This window comes from Varroa jacobsoni, unplaced genomic scaffold, assembly GCF_002532875.2.
Source record: "Varroa jacobsoni isolate VJ856 unplaced genomic scaffold, vjacob_1.0 scaffold_1460, whole genome shotgun sequence".
NCBI lineage: Eukaryota > Metazoa > Arthropoda > Arachnida > Mesostigmata > Varroidae > Varroa > Varroa jacobsoni.
The window spans coordinates 137,348-154,001 of NW_019214362.1; the positions used below are offsets into that span (position 1 = coordinate 137,348).

At 43.4% G+C, this 16,654-nt stretch overlaps 1 protein-coding gene across 1 annotated transcript in view; it reads right to left on the reverse strand.

The window, feature by feature from the left end:
• Nucleotides 1-16,654, reverse strand: part of LOC111270285 (uncharacterized) — a 31,838-nt gene that overhangs the window by 8,005 nt on the left and 7,179 nt on the right. Inside the window, exon 2 of the mRNA XM_022850430.2 lies at nucleotides 7,797-8,093. Coding sequence (XP_022706165.1) covers nucleotides 7,797-8,076 — 280 coding nt within the window. The 5' untranslated portion in view covers nucleotides 8,077-8,093. The remainder of the gene's footprint in view (nucleotides 1-7,796; nucleotides 8,094-16,654) is intronic.

The following is a 16,654-nucleotide window of genomic DNA, read 5'->3' on the forward strand; positions in this document are numbered from 1 at the left end:
TTCTAAATAATTCCGTTCCAATCTATTCTACCCAGCCCGTTATTTTCCGGACAGGGGTACGCGGCAACGCCGAACGGCTAGCTGGCCGGCCAATGTACCGCAGTGACTCTGTAAAGTCGCCGGATAAAAATGGTTACAACAGCAGTAGCAATAGCAACTGAACTTTGTCATCGTTTGTCCGCCTGCTGTTTAATTTGAGTACCTTAACTATCACCATGTGCGTTCGCCGGCAGTCCGAAACGATCAGCCGGTCAGCCAAGTAAACATCACTGAGGCATTTTTGAAGACCGCTTTCATTTAAACACTGTCCCTACAAGCCTATACAGCGGCCTAGCTGGGGTCGATTTCGCTGGCATTAATACCATGTGGATAACCGCTAAGGTGTTGTAAAGGATGCTGATGATGGTGGTTACATTATCCATTAAACTTAATTAACAGACAAGCAACAACTGTGGCCGCAGTGGGGGCCATGGACGCTGCAGCGGAGAAGAGCCTGATGGGGCAAGTGGGCTTGCGGACGTCGGCACGTTCGATCGGCCACCCAAAGCAACAAAATGGACGACATTTCATAGACATTGAGGACCAATTTTTGTTGCCGAGTGACGTGGTCGGGGGAGCGGCCCACAAACCGACGGCAGAACGCAAGTAGACAGAAATGACGGTTGCATCAGTGGCGTCGGCAACGAAGGGTGTATCGACACTACTACGGCAACCTCGGTTCCCACGATGAGTCGAAAACGGTCGCTTCGATGGGGATCACAGCTGAAGTCGTAGCAGCGGTAGCAGTAGCCGATAACGAAGCAGAAACAGAAACTGAAGAAAAATGAAGGACAAGACGTGCAATGACAACGAGAACAGAGACGACGACGGCGGCGGCGGCGACGTCGACGTTGAACGAGAAAACAACGCTGGCCGCAACAAAGTCGCACTGACAAAGACGTAAGGAGCACAATAGAGCAAATTCGCTATCCCAAATGTATTCGAATCCCGCTTTTGCTGCTGACAGGTGATCGTAGTACGACTACCAGCGTGAGTAGGTGCTCTGTCCTCCTTAAGCTTCTACATGCAGCTTGTCCTTTTTTTACTTAAACCAGCAAACGTAAATTGCAGTAATAATAATACAAGGCACTATTTTTGTTTACTGATGCTCACACTAGGTATTCGTATATACATTCGTATTTTCTGCGAACACATGTTGAAAGCTATGGAAGTATGGTGATTATCCTCGAGTTGTGTCGGCGCAACGGATGTAACAGATATATGGCTGTCAGCAGTCCATATTCAGAAGTTTGGCTTTTCGATGCATACTTTTGAATCGTAACTTCGTTTTGGCCGCTTCAAAATACGATTATAGAGTCATACACATATATGTGGCACTTCAGCTGAAGATCGCACGAGCATTTCCTTCTGCACAGTTTCCTACCCAGGCGTAAATCGTCTGATGCATATATCATATACAGCCAGAATTCCAAAACGGATACAATCTCGTGATTTGAAATAGATATGTTCATATCGTATCTACATATGCTATGATATAATTAACTTACAATAAGTTAACGATGCCGCATAGTCTAACATAGTGTACTTCATAGCTGCCGAAATAACAATAAAATCACTAAAAGTAATGTTAAGGTCGAGCCTGGTAATGAAACGAAAAGTAGAAATACATAGTTCTCTCTCGTTGAATTCGCTAATATTTGTGCTATTGCATAAGCGATCGCAGTTTCCGGCACGACGACGCACGTAGGAAGAGCCAATGGCGCTGTGATATCGATACTGAGTGAGGACTTCACCGCACCACTGGCGATGGCCGATGTCGGCTAACTAAACTCCCCGAGTACCGTAAAAACAGTGGCGGCAGAAACGGTTTCAAACGTGCCTATCCCTCAATCTTAATGGCCGCACAGCTGCGGCGGCAGCAATAGCAGGCCACAAACGTAAATACACAATTAGATAAATATCTCTTCTACTGAATCGCGGATTTCTGTTCGAAGTGTATGCTATGTCGACAGACAGGGGAGATCGGCAATTTATGACAGCATGGGAATTCAAGCACTCGCTCGTTGCATAGAAGTGAATCAGGTTGATTTAGCCAGCAGTAACAGAAACTACTTATGAGACGAACATATATGCATAGGTGGATTAAGTTCGGCTAGAATATTGAACCATTTTTAGATCGTTTGTCATGCCGCGTCTTTTTGTGCTTGAATAAAAAATAAGTCTACCAGTAAACGTGCGTATTTCTCATGCTTAGTCGAGTGCTATCAAGGCTGCCAGGCCAAATATGTTCATCTGGCACCCTCGTTGCAATCAGACTAAGCACTAGAGATATTGCCTCGAAGGTAGAAGATACGCCAATAACTTGAAAATCATCTCGGGTGTAGTTTAATGTTTAAATACAAATACAGCTAGAGAAAATAAAGTTTTCAGCCTGTTTTTGTCCAAAACAGTCGCCATCAGCCTGCAGACGGTGCCTAATTATGCGATAGGTAACACTATGCATTAATAAAGATAACTAAGCATCTCGATGCTATGGGGTGCTTATGACGTTTGAAGTACAAGTTCGAACTAACGCCTAGCTAATGACAACGTCGACGTTTGAAAAAAATTCTCGTGAGGACATTCAGGGGCCGCTGATGAATTTGCATTCAGATTGGAGTAGTCGCTTTATCATACGCCACGTCGCATATTCATATTTTGCTCTCTGAAGATTTTTTAAAAAAATTGCGGAATCGAAGCTGGTGAAAACAACTCACGGGAGCTCTCAATCCGCGTCTAAGCATAAATGCTACTAATTAGTCTACGTAATGAGATGATCTGACGTATTTATGTCTAAAGTAATGGGTAACTCTACTAGGTTGGTTCTGTTGAGTTCCTACCGTTCCTGTCGCCTCTGATCTGAGCGGTAGCAGAATTTACTCACAAAACACCAATGTGACACAAGTCTCTGGCCTCTTATAAAGACATCCATGTTGGCCACATCAAGAGCGACTCAATCTGGGGGACTTGCGCCGATCGATAGTTGTTATAAAGACTTCAAAACGATTCAGAGTGCATAATGCCTGATAACATTACGTCCATTGTACAAAATATAGCAGTTCATTATCATATCACTCATATTCTATAGGCGACAAGGACTCACTCGTCACGACCAAAGATTACGACTAGGGCGAGAGAACCCTACGAACCCATCGGACGAGAGTTTAATGTCCTAACCATGCTTAGCGGGAGACAGGTACAATCGATGGCAAAAAGGACGAAGGGTCCTTTGTCTGCTAAAGCGCTTCGTTCTTTTGAACCTCCTGTGATAAATACGTTACCCAACAAACGCCAACAAGTGCATATCTCATGTTGGCGCAATAAATTTTTCAAGTAGGACAACCGCTTCGCCCTAATCTTACCAATATATACATATATCTATATATGTAAGGCATCATGCTTATCTACGTTAATAGAGTCTATCAATAAACGTTATATAAATTGTAGTTGAGTTGTAGCTCAATGAGTTGTAGCTGCGCAACTGGAACAGAGCGCTAAAATACATTTTCATTATGTTAACACATTCTCGACGTATCGTTTGCATACGTCCCTTACAACCTACGCCATCTATTCATTGAATTTCGACATGTTACACATAATTGAAACGCATTCGTCTGGATCTATTTAGAATCAGTCACCACAGCTATGTCAGCTCGTCAGAGAAGCACGTCCGCCGAATCTGGAACGTATGCGTTCAGTGCAAAGCAACAGTTATATAGACGCCGACAGCCTGCCTACTGACCCAACCCAAATCATATAGATTCGGTGTTATCGTCACTGAGTCGTGTTTGTCTCTTTTTGATTGACCCACCCAGTCAAGGTTAATTTTCTGATTAATGGGACATAGCGGGTCATTGGCTTGCAAAGCTATAACTTCGAGTTAGTAGCCTACACCTGCTCATAGCGTGTGAAAGTTCAAGTAAATAAACAATGCTTCTGTATATAGTACATTTAAAATATTCCTCACTGATTAGCAGGAGAAGAATATAGATAACTGTAAGAAGAGCGGGAACCAAGGCTGCTAGCTGATTGTGTGACAATCGCTAGTTGACACTGGTAAATCTCAACACAGTCGAATATAAAAGAAGCCAGTGGTGGATTTTAGCACGCCCAAACGAATACGCTGGTACCTTAATATAGTTCCAGTCTTATCACTATGACATATTAATTGATTACTATCACAAGTGTTAAAAGCCTCTAACATCTACATATGCCAAATGGGATTTAAGTGCTTACCAAGCACGTTTTCGTCCATCCAAAATCCATCGTTATTCAACCTATGAAAACTGAAGATCTGCGCTGTCATAGTGTCAGGATACTGTCTTGCCTTAGCTACGATGAATTTGACATAGAAGCGAACGTTCCGAACTTTACGTATGGAAAGGCGTCAGTATCTGAGGTAATTCGTTAGCTTGACTGACATTCAATGAAGCGAATATGCACCTGGTCTCGAACCTGAACTTCATTGTGTGTCCCCGAAGCCTAGTACGAAGCTCACGCGTTCTGACTGTAGCTGATGATCACATTCGTCTTCATATCGTCTCTTCTTTCTTTTCGCGAAAAGTTCAGAGAAATACAGCTTGTTTGGTAGATAGGCCGACGCCAATGAATGAAGTTACAAGCTTCAAATCATACGTTATAAACTACGTATTTGTTATACGTGAACAACTCAAGCTGAATTAGATGGGCGCAGAAGGTAAAAGGTGCTACGGCTGATCGTCATCAGGCGTTATAAATTCTTTGGCTTTTTAGATGACTTTAGCACTTAAAGATGGCTCTTTAGGTGAATGATAGACGTCTTCGCGCAGGATTATTAACTGTGAAGAGTGGAACTGGAAGCGTTTACGGTAATAGACGTGTATACTAACTAGCTTCGTTTTCTGTTCACAGAAGCTGCCCTCTGCCGATTGACAGTCGCAAATCAATATACATATATGTACAGGTGACCGTGAATGTCGATGTAAAACGTACGGCTCGGTTCATTACTAACAGTATCGATGCTATCGTCCATTTTTGTTGTCGTTGTGTGTTATTGACACGAGGTTGTTGTTGTTGTTGATGGCACATTTACCGCGCATAAGCAGGCTCAGTCACCTGACATTTGGTCTGAGGGTCCCTCAAGACCCTCCCTCAAGAAGGCAACTTCAGCTACTTTCAACAGCCATGACAAGTTGAAGCCGTCGATTTGGAACGATCAACTATCGTTCAACTTATTCTTATCACTGCACCTGTGAATGATTATAACTATATAAACTAGTACGTCTTTCGACAATGGATAAGCACATTGTCAAGATCGAAACACGGTATGGCGCTGACTGTGCAATGGAGTCGATTGAGGGACCCTGTCTAGAACCGTATCCGTTCACTACGAATTCATATACATTCTCATGAACTGATCGTGCATGAAATAGTGAGTGGGCGGGCATTCTTGCCTATCTACCAACTTAGTAACTACCATCAGTAACTACTGATTCAGCACTTCTGTGGTTCTATGCGAACAGTTTCATAAGTACGCAGCTATGGCTGTTACTTGTTGAGACAACGATTATGACCAATTACGAGATTGTTCCCACCAGTGACCCTGTTCGACTGGCAGCGGATCCGAGATGAAGCTGAAGATTATTCAGCCATCCGAAACTGATCTAGTTGCCGCTTGTGCCGTCCTCTTCTCGCTTTTCTGCCCTATCAGCAACAGAATAGTAGTACAGTATGTGATGAAGCTTGTCTGAGCAATGAGCGAGGGGATGCACCACAGGGTGCGTGCAGGAGGTTGCAGTTACTGAACTTACTAGGAATTACGGCGGAGCAGGCGAAGGGAAAGCAATCGAGCGTTCACTTCATAATGACGAGTCAAGAAAACGTTTTATCGAATGCGGTTGGACTGTAGTATTTTACGTAGATGGCACTTATAGCACAGACACCATTAGACGACCGCTGGATGGCCAGCTACCACGTAACCAACTACAAGTTACGACTGTCGCCTGTCTCCGTCGGTGTCCTACGGAAGGCGAAGACACGGCGAGCAGCAGCAGCAGCAGCGTGGCGTTGACGTTACGGCCATAACTAACGACGTGTGAGTTATTACCGTATGCGCTTACGAGCAAACGCCGCCATCGCAGCAGCAGCAGTCGCAGAGTCACAGTTAACAGGAGCACGAGCGCGTAGAAACAAGCTGGATTGGGAAGAGCCCAAACAATGGCCCTACTCGTTGAATCGTCACCCGGCGGATAATCGTGCCGCACGACCGAGCATCGCGTACAACACCGACAACAGTAGCAATGTGGTGATTGTCTACGTTGTGATGGCAATATGGCCTAGCAGATAGGCCAGGCACACCGAGTTGTTCAGACGGCAGACAAACATACTCAAGCCTACACAATAGACCGCTTCAGAAATAAAAGCGCAACAACGAACTGTCTGAGAACTAGAAAGAGAGAGAGGATTTCAACAATGCAAAGATAGTCAATTAACAGATACGCACACCCATAGGATATAGGCACAAACACATCTTTAGGCGCAATATTTGAAAGTATATTATCGCCCTGATTTTAGTTCTGACATCGTGCAGACAAAAGTAGCTCGTTCTATCGAGCTCTGCTCTTGATAACGTAGGCATGGGTCGTTCATTTATGTACATGCGGCCCGCAGCGATAGCAGGCGAGATGTACAAGTCAGGACGGACGCGTACAACGCCTACCGAAATCGTATTTGTTAGCCATATACTCTGCTGAGTTGGTTCTTTTTGTATAGGTTGCTTATCTTCAATACTCGGCACTTTTCGGGCCAACGCTAAGACTACTCCTACGTGTCAGGTTTTCTTAAGATATACTTCTGTCTACGGTTCGCGCGCCCTGCGGTGGCTCCAGCCGAAACGAGGTCCGCGAGTTTGTTCTCAAATACCTCACGGTCTGAAGCGTGTATAATACCTCAAATATTATATATGATACAAAAACTGTTCTACTAAAAAGGGGTTATGAGACAATTAAGGTGGTTTTGTTTGTTGGTTCGACGGACCACAAATACAGGTGGATCATACAGACGAATGATTTTCAACGATGACAATCGCCACTTCTCAAATCGCTGAATTAAACTCGACTTTTTCCTCGAACTATGCAAAAATTTCTAAGTTTGTCATCGAAAAGTATTAAATAGTCGAGTAGTAGTTTCAACACTATGTTGGAGGTCGGTAAGTATCATCATCCAATTTGCTACATCGTTGAGAAACATGTTATGCACATCTTAAAGCAGATGAACGTCTTTTTAGTACCACAGCATGTTTATCTCGTATCGTTATTTTTGCACTAAAAGCACCCTGAGAACCAAGCTATTAGCCACATCCATAACATGGTCTTAAACCTTTACTCGCCTACCAAACGTAATTCCCAACTCTTTATGCGTAGCTGCTTCCTGAATAGCCCGCTGACCTAAGCAGTACACCGCGTTCTCAGGAACGGTCCTTAGGACAACCCGTTTCGGAACTGATATCTTCACTTGATATCGATAGGGGAAAAAGGATTATGTAGTTCTCTGGTCGTATGCTTCTTTAGTTAATGATATTAACAGTATGAAATAGTTCGTTGGCAGGACTCGAACCAGCAACCCCTAATTTTTTTTAGCTAGAAGTTTGGCTGCTTAATCTATCTTTGAAAAAAAACACCCAATGTTTCAAATGCCTCATTCGTCTTTCGAATACAGAGGACTGATATTTTAGATATTTCGCCTACGGATCAATGGTATTTGAAATCGCGCCTAATTACCTCCAAGGTGGCCATGCATCATAGCTGGAAAGGTGGGAGCGGATCCTCGCGTATCCACCTGTGGGAAGAGTTTCAAAAACGGGTTGGCCGCCGTGGAGTCACTCTGTGGCCTTCCGTTGTCCTGTCCTTGACTCCGTTCGCGCTTCACGGGGCTGGGGCTAGGGGAACGTGAAAGCCGTGTCACGGAGGCATCAGGAGAACTGCGGACGTCATCCACATCTTCAGGAATCTCAGTCTTTATCGGAGCTGCGGGAGAACCAGAGCGAACAGATAGGTCCATCACGAATGAACGAAGGACTGCAAAAGCGACAACAACAGTTGATATTAGGAGGCGGTTTGGAAAAGGTGTTCATGTTGTTGATAAAACTCGTTAATCATTAGGTCACAAGAACTGCTGATAACAAGCATAATATGACGCTATACACTTCTACACTAAAATTTATCAAAAAAAATCTAAGCTGATTTACACCTTATTATTTTGTTCAACTTGTAGATAGGCATTCAACTTGCAAATTTTGCGTCGAAATTTAATTATATGCACTTTTCATGCCTGATTACTCTTGGCAACATGCTAGGCCGTCAGATGCAATAACTGTGCAGATAAATTCCCGCCCTAAGGTAAGGTGGCCAATATGACAGACCACCTATAATTATTATTAGTATTATAGTAGAGTTTTTCTAAAGTGTGATATTGGCATTTACAATCTAAAATGTTTGAAATCTTAAGCTTCAAAGCTTTGGGGGGGCTGCGCGACCTGGTGGTCACAGCCGAAAAAGCACGATGAGCTTATCGGTCCTTGTCTTTTTTCGATGGCCGAATCGCCTATCCCCAGGGATTTCAGGATCCGGATAACCACAGCGATTCGTCTCGCTTCATCGTGGTGTTCTATTTGACGGTCCTTCCTAACAGTCAGACAATAATTTACCGTACATGCTCAGGTTGTAGCTAACGCATTGAAGAGGTAGTAAGGACAAGCAAGTTCCGGGTGAACTACGAGCTCAATAACGGCCTACAACCCATAATTGTAACACAGCTTGTCTGCACATCAAAAGGTCACCATTCGACCTCAGCCATGACCAGTCACCATACATATCTACGCATCGTGTACTATATACATGTACGACGCCTATCTTTCTGTTTATCTGGCTGATCTATCTTTGTTTTTACTTTTTATTCTGCTAGCGTGTCCTAAATGTAGTACGTATGTTGCGGACGGATATGTTCGTCACTGGCGTTCTTGTATCCACGTGACAACAGTTTGGATGACTGTTTGAGTGCGGTCAGTGTGATCGCGAGTTGGTTTTTACGCCTTTTAGTCGAACGGGGTAATCGTGAGTACCTGGCCGGATGAGGACGTACGTAAGCAGGCACCGGGAAGGCTACAGACTTGCTGGCATCAATCAACGGGCCGCGTCGGGAAGGCCAAATTGCGTCGACGGTACCGCCTCTATACCATTCAAGGATTCGCGTGGGTTGGAAGGGTTTCGTTCGCGATAGATATCGATGCTATCAAATATTACCTACCGTATTTAGCAGCTGGTATAGCAATCGTCAAATAGCAGATGCAGACATAGACAAGAGCGCATTGCCGCAGGGCCGAATGACACCGGTTAGTTCATTAAAAGATAGGCTACTAATCTATATAACCAACAATGTGCGTCTAAGAAAATGTAAAGAAGTCTTAGAAGATCCTATAAAGTAGCATAGTACCAGTGCTTCTCACATCTTGTTTCATTTAGTGCACAAATCTATAGCCTACCTTCTTCAGGTATTTGTTATAAATTAATACGAACAATGTGCGCGGATCCATCTAAACGTACCCTGACATGGGTTTCGTGGAAAACTGGGAATTTTATGAGTAAGTGCTCAGCTGTCGAACAGGAACTTTGCAATTCTTCTAATGCTACGGATACGCCGCGAACGGGCAAGGAGCGTATTTCCGTAAAATTATAGGTATTACAGGAATAGTAGTATGGTTATTGTCATTCGTAATAATAATGCAAATACCCAACAAGTAACCCACTTACCAATGCAAGCTGGATAGTATTACCGGGACAACAGCAAAAGGTTACCTGGCTACCTTCAAAAGAGCTTTTGGCTACAATGGCTTTTTTTGTTGCTACGGCAGTTGGACCTGTCGAACATCGATTACATAACGGTGCCTCCTCCTCAAGTTTCTTGAACTACGTGCCTTAATGGCCTAGCAGAAGTAGCGCCTTAAAAGCTGGATTTGTGTGCGCCTGCTTGTCCATCCCACCGAATTAATGGTAAGCTCCTCTACTCATCCTACCGAATTAGCACGCTTATTCGCTTAGTTCAAAGATTCATTGTCGATCATTATTGATCGATCGCCATTACACTCTGCCCCTTCTCCTACGCGCCGTGTCCCCTCGAGCCAGCAGCTACACATAATCATGTGCATCGTCAGCGAGCCAGCAATGCAGCATGTATAGTGAAGATACAAGAACCATGCACTGGGGCGTCACGATACAATGGGAAGACTTGTCAGTTATCAAACTGGGGAACAGAACCTGCGCAGTTGCAAAAATCGCAAGGATTATCGGGGCCCGTTAACACACACATCAGATACATTTTCAATGCAGCCAGACATCGACCCCTATATACGAGCGTCCTTTTCCTGACTGTGGTCCTAACTGTGCGCTCAAATTCAAGATATCGCATATGTTCGAAGCCCACTTACTTCATCGAAGGTGGATACAGATTTGTCTCGAGACGTCACGCTGCCTTTGATAAATCAGAGCATTGCGTCACGATCATCATTTCTTCATGAAAATACATTTTAGATATCGATTATAGAAAGCCAGAACAATGGATAAGACACTACTCTGTCTGTTTTATACAGTGATTCCATTCGATTCTTCTAGTAATTGTGAGGTCTGATGATAATAAAGCGAGTTAATGGCGCATAAAAAAAATTGCACCCTCACACTAACAATGTCCGCATATTTGTGCTATAATATAATTCACAATGATCTATTGCGTAATTCATAAATGGATATCTGTACCCATCATTTATTAAGTCTATGCTACTTTATACACTCATGTGAATTACTCGTACGGAAGAAATGTAAAAGAAATAACCGAAATTATATATGGATACAGGGGAGGTATGTAAAATTATACACCTGACGTCCAAAGTACACCGGAATCATCATTCTTAGCTTATAACAATAACTCCTTTCTTTTTCCAATTGCAGTCAATGCATCATTGCAATGCAAGCTTACAGTATATATACGCTCGAGTCAAGTGACGGCGATGACTGCTGAATCTCGCTTTAGTCTCTAACAAACGCGAAAAAATTACCAGAAAGAACACATGTGCATCTGCCTGTGGTTGTGCTTCATCCAAGCAATATCTATTGTACACGGCCCAAGGCCGTTTAGAGCTCGCCGTCTAATTACGACACGGATAACACGGCAAGACTGTTATACTATAGCATATACTAGAACTGATACTACCTTGCGATTACCTGCTGCTACGACAATTTGCTCGTATACTCATTATTATTTGAAGAAATTAAATAGTTATTAGATCACTATCATCAATTGCGCTTTGAATGTACAGTGAGTTAGCTTCCTGTCGAGATTCAGCTCGAAATAGCCGATCCTTGTCTTCACCTGAAGGCGTTCAAAAAAACCGTCACGAACGCTCATCTTCTCGAAGACGAGACGTTTGTCATTTATTGATATCGAAACTGAGTGGTCCTGATGCTCACGACTGCCGACTCAGTAGTTCTCGTTTGAAAAATGCAGCACCATATAAGAAGCATCTATAAAGAGGCTGTCACGGTTTAGACCACTGTATTTTACCCGATTTTTATTAATAGGCTCATTAAGCTGTACAGTTAATTCATCTTTGCTTGTAGCATTTGTTATGGCATCATGTTTACTCGTAAGTGGAAACGCGTCTCCATAGAGCCTCCCAAAACACGCACATACATACCACCATATGGTACAATATAACCTTGTTCTTCCTAAAAGGCCTCTCCGGAAGCATCCTCGCGAGCACCTGCTGCACCCGGCTGTAACAAATAATGCATGAAAATACTATTATTGCCATTTGATTGCTAATAGCGCCGCGACACTGACGACCAAAACGTTGATCCCTTATAGTGACACCTTCGTCCTGAGAACAAGGCGTCAATGTGCCGTCTCTGCATTAAGCATCGTACGCCGCAATGAGCTTGGCAGGGCCTATCTACCGACTCACTCAGTTAAAGTTTCATCCTCAATTGCCACTATTTAACACTAAGCACTTGGAGGCTTCTGATTCGTCGTCGTTTGGCCATCGTCAGCTTAGGCCGTTGCTTTAACACTGGCAAAATTTGGTGGCCATTTGGCGCTGGCGACGACGGTCGCGGCGCTGGCTCTATCATAAACGATTACATAGGCGTAGAGTTCTTCAAGTCGAAGTGATAAAGACAACTTCATCTTTTTCTATCGTCTTTCCCTCTTCCTTTAGTGTTCTATTGGGGCTGTCGGGCTTATTCGCTGGTATCTCTGAAAAGGCCGCCGATGCTTCACAATCGCTCTAGCAACTCGTCCGCGGTTTTTGCTATTTTTTTCTTTCGTGCTTTTTTTCGGCATCGTCGAGTTATCGACGTTTGCGTGAACAATAACTCGCCGCCTGCACGCCACGCTTGTGACGGTCACTGGTCTGGCTCGAGCTGACGGCTAGAACGAGCTGCCGACCGAGAGACCAAGCACAGCTGATGGTGAACGATCGGGAGTGCCGCCGCGGCGGCTGTTGCTGCTCCTTGTCGATCCTCCGTCATCCACTTCAGGAATACCGTAGCGCCGACGTCAGAGAATTGACTGAACGAAAAACGACGAAAAAAACGAAGCGTGTGTGTGCGTGTATGGCTTCTACAGATTTGGTGGAGCCAAATCGGCCAACGCAGGCACTAACATCACACATCGCCACCGCCACCGCGGCCAGTAACAAAATCAGCGCATATAGAACGAGAGGCTCGCGCAGTAAAGTCGGACGCTACTGCGGGCCTATTTTGCCTTTGCCGCCGCCGTCGCCGCTGCTATGACTTCAGCAGCATTGGCCGCTACTGGCCAAGGATACATTGACTCTTGGCTATACAGAGTGAACTGACGTTGGTCCGACGGACATTACTTGGCTGTCGGCATGTTATCTGGCCAACACTGAACAGCCACTGAAACCAATTTACGACAGTAAATAGGCGATCGTAGACACAGAGAGAACATATCGACCGCGCTTCATGAGCAACTATGGTCCCCAGCCTTGAGAACAGTCAACTAAACTAGGGAGGGTGAAAATGAAACAAGATTATCGTTGATCGACGAGGAGATCTGTGTTTCGGACGATGATCGAAATACTCTCTAGACGACTTGCTACAGAGATAAGGCGTTGACATCGGCAGTGCAGTGTCGGCGGTCTTGTCTGCAATGCTGGCCCTCCACGTGAAAAACGTTTATTGAAATAGAACGTGTCGGTGGCGACGCCCGCCCGCCGTAACCTTGTCAACGACTGTTAGTTTGCTCGTATAGCTTTTATGCTCATCGGCATCATATGTTACAAAGCCGCTAGCCATTTGTCAACAGAAGAAGCAAAAGTAACGCTTAGTTTCTGGCTAAAGACAGCAGTACGCCTAGGACCACATCGCGGTCTGACGATAGAACTGGCCATGTAATACAAGCATACAAGAACCTTTAAAGTAGATCTCTCAATTTCTCGTGGCGAGAGGCTGTGTTAGATCATTTCTCTCGTCTGCAAACTTATTATCAAGACGAAAACAGGCTGGTAGGGTATATGCAGAAGATATGAAGCGATCCGCCAAACAGTCGAATGTGCAAAATATCATTGAAACGTATGTCCGATCGGTAACTTCTGCCACTCAGACTAGAACAGTGTATAGCTTCATGCAAACTGTTCTTTTCTACCCGCTGACGAGCAGAAACAAGATCAAGTTTGAACATCAACCGTTCGTTACTAATGGCAGGCGAAGAGTTGAGCATTGATGCAATGAAAAGGTATCCAACGCATAGATATATATATATATATATATATATATAAATGCTCCTGATAAAAATGAGTCCTGTTATTCTCAACTGTCCGACTATTGCATTTCGGATTCAGTCAGCATCGAACCCGGGCCGACCTGCGAGGTGAGAACTCGCGAAGACTTTGAAGCGGCTATCGTAGTAAACGATGTCAATAAATAAAACTAACTGACCGCTGACTAAGCGGCTGGTCGCGTAGGTTTTCATATTGAAAACTCCGTTCAAGACTATTGTTATTGTATGACGTAACGGTCAGGAGAGCGGTTTATGCTAGAGACCACAATGTCCCCACCAGATATGTGCTAGTCTCTACCTTTTGCGATCAAACTAAGCTACATTGTTGTACACACGGTAAAAAAAATACACGGCATTTCTACTATATTGAATTCCGATTAAACTGGATTTTTGATCATCGCTACACATCTACAAGCAGCGTATTGAAAATGTAACAATAAGCGGAATATTCGTCGTATTTATTTTGTAGTAAGAAATGAGACTCTAAATGTCTATTATATGTTTCGGACACCTTTGTCGACGTTCTTTTAGCTTCAGCACTCTCGTCTTTCGTCTGAATGGAAATGGCAAAAATCACCAAAGAAGCATTGAGTTGATTAAACCATAGGTGGACCTTTGACTACCCTGCCACTATCTGATTTGGGTTCGTATAACAGTGATCTGACAGGAAAAGGTCGCATATAAGCCTACGGACGATTTGATGTCACGTTCTATGTTCGAATCGTCGTCGTAGACGGTCATCAGCTACACACCGTCGACGTCATACACGCTATGAAGGCCGTTAAGACTTTGACGGAAAAATACACGATTCCCCTATTGACGGTGGTCACGCAATTACTTGCTCATGTTCGCCCACTGTTCACAAATCGGATAGGTGTAGATGTGGATCCACTTCTATTTACTTACCTCTATTTCAAACAAACAGGTGAACGATGTTCGATGGAACAAATATTGAATACCCACAAAGTTATCCGTGAGCATCCGGATCTCTCAGAATGTAGGTTATCTCCTTGGATTGAAAGTGATTGACGGTTTTTCTCTGGTCGAGTAATCACATGAATTCTTCTATGAACTTCTAGCCAAAATGGCCGTTCGTTCTTCGTCAAGCTTGCGTAGAGTTAATCTCATTATGGATTAGTTCGATAATGCGTAAAAGGTGAGCAGGCACGCTAACGGGACGGAGCACGCAAATCATTCGTCGAAGGCTATTTCTTTTATATTCAGGACGCGCCTAAAAGATAGTAGATCGTTCCTATATCAAAGGCTGCTATTTCTATATAATACGACTAAGTGACTTTTCACCTGATAAATCTCTGTAAACCTCTAAGATCTCATCTACTTTTAGTTGAATTTCAAGGTATTTGCAGACAAAAGAACAAGCGCTGATACGTCCAGTTCGTTATCACACTGGGGGATTGTATTCAAAGATAATATACCGTCATAACTACGGCTGTTTCCTGATTTTCCTCTCGTTTCAACGTCATATCTTTCACTTCAGTCTAAAGCCTACGTCGATGCAGATAATTTTCTCATCAATTTTTTTTTCGAAATCCACAAAAATCATAATATTAATAGTAATACTTGAATCAATGCTTGATAATCTTAATAGGAGTTATATTGTGTCAGCTTTGTGGTGTTCTATCTGGTACTTTATCGATCAAACATTTTGCAACTACTTTTAGACACTAGTCAAAGCGCTTTGATCAAATTAATGATAGGGTCGCTTTTACGACCGATGACACAACTTACGTGAATTTTTTCAACACGCACAATTCATGTTAAACCTGAATAGGCCATCGGACGTTCCAGCACTTATTATTTTTTTGCCCTCTTCTTGTTTGTGGTACGATCCCAGCCAGTTATCAGAGAAAATTCTGCCCATAAAGCACTCCCTCATCCATCGAACGCAGCACCCGAGGTCCAATGAAAGTCAACTTAAAGAATAAGTGGAATATAATTGTCGAAAATAACTCGAAGCAAAGGCTCGCTGGTACGTCGCACGCGTGTCAATTCGGCCGTTGACGACCTATTTATTATCAATCAATTTATTCACCAAAGGAGGACATCCACACTTGGGGCGCAGACGGGGCGTTCTATCAATGATAGTCCTGCATACTGGCCCAAAGTAATAATTATTATAATAGAAACAGGTAAGATAAATTATAATGGCGGTCATAGAGGGACAGAGCGAGACGTAATCTCCGCTGAACCAAAATTAACAATACACGAAGATTTACTCCACTGCAGGTTCTTGCTCACTTTCATGTCCGAGTTTATCAAAGAAAAGAAAACAGAGATTATTATTGTTATGACAGATAAGTCGCTTTTGGCTAGCGTATAATAAACATCTAAGAGGGTGCATCAGCAGGCACCAAATTGGCAAGGTATATATATATCGGGGTCGAGGTGGTTTCCATAAAAGTAATCGTTGGGTAAGGCAATACACGATAAGAAATGGCAGTGAATCAATACGATCGCATTTTTGGTTATCTATATAGTTTTTTGTTATTAAAGAAACCGCCCGTACGAGCTGACATTAGGATTTTTTTTTTTTTTTTTTCATTGTACAATAAAAGTATCGATCGAAGATCGTTAAATCAATGAATGTTCTCCACTTATCGATCGAACGGTGTCGTTAGTAAGCGTTAGATTGACTCGTGTAATCTCTGAATAAATAGAAGCTAATCGAAAGTATGCTTTAAAAATTATTTTACATGTTGTTCAGTGGTGTGAGGGGAAAATGTCAAATAGGATAGAGCAGTATCAGTTGAAACCGGCAACGAAAACG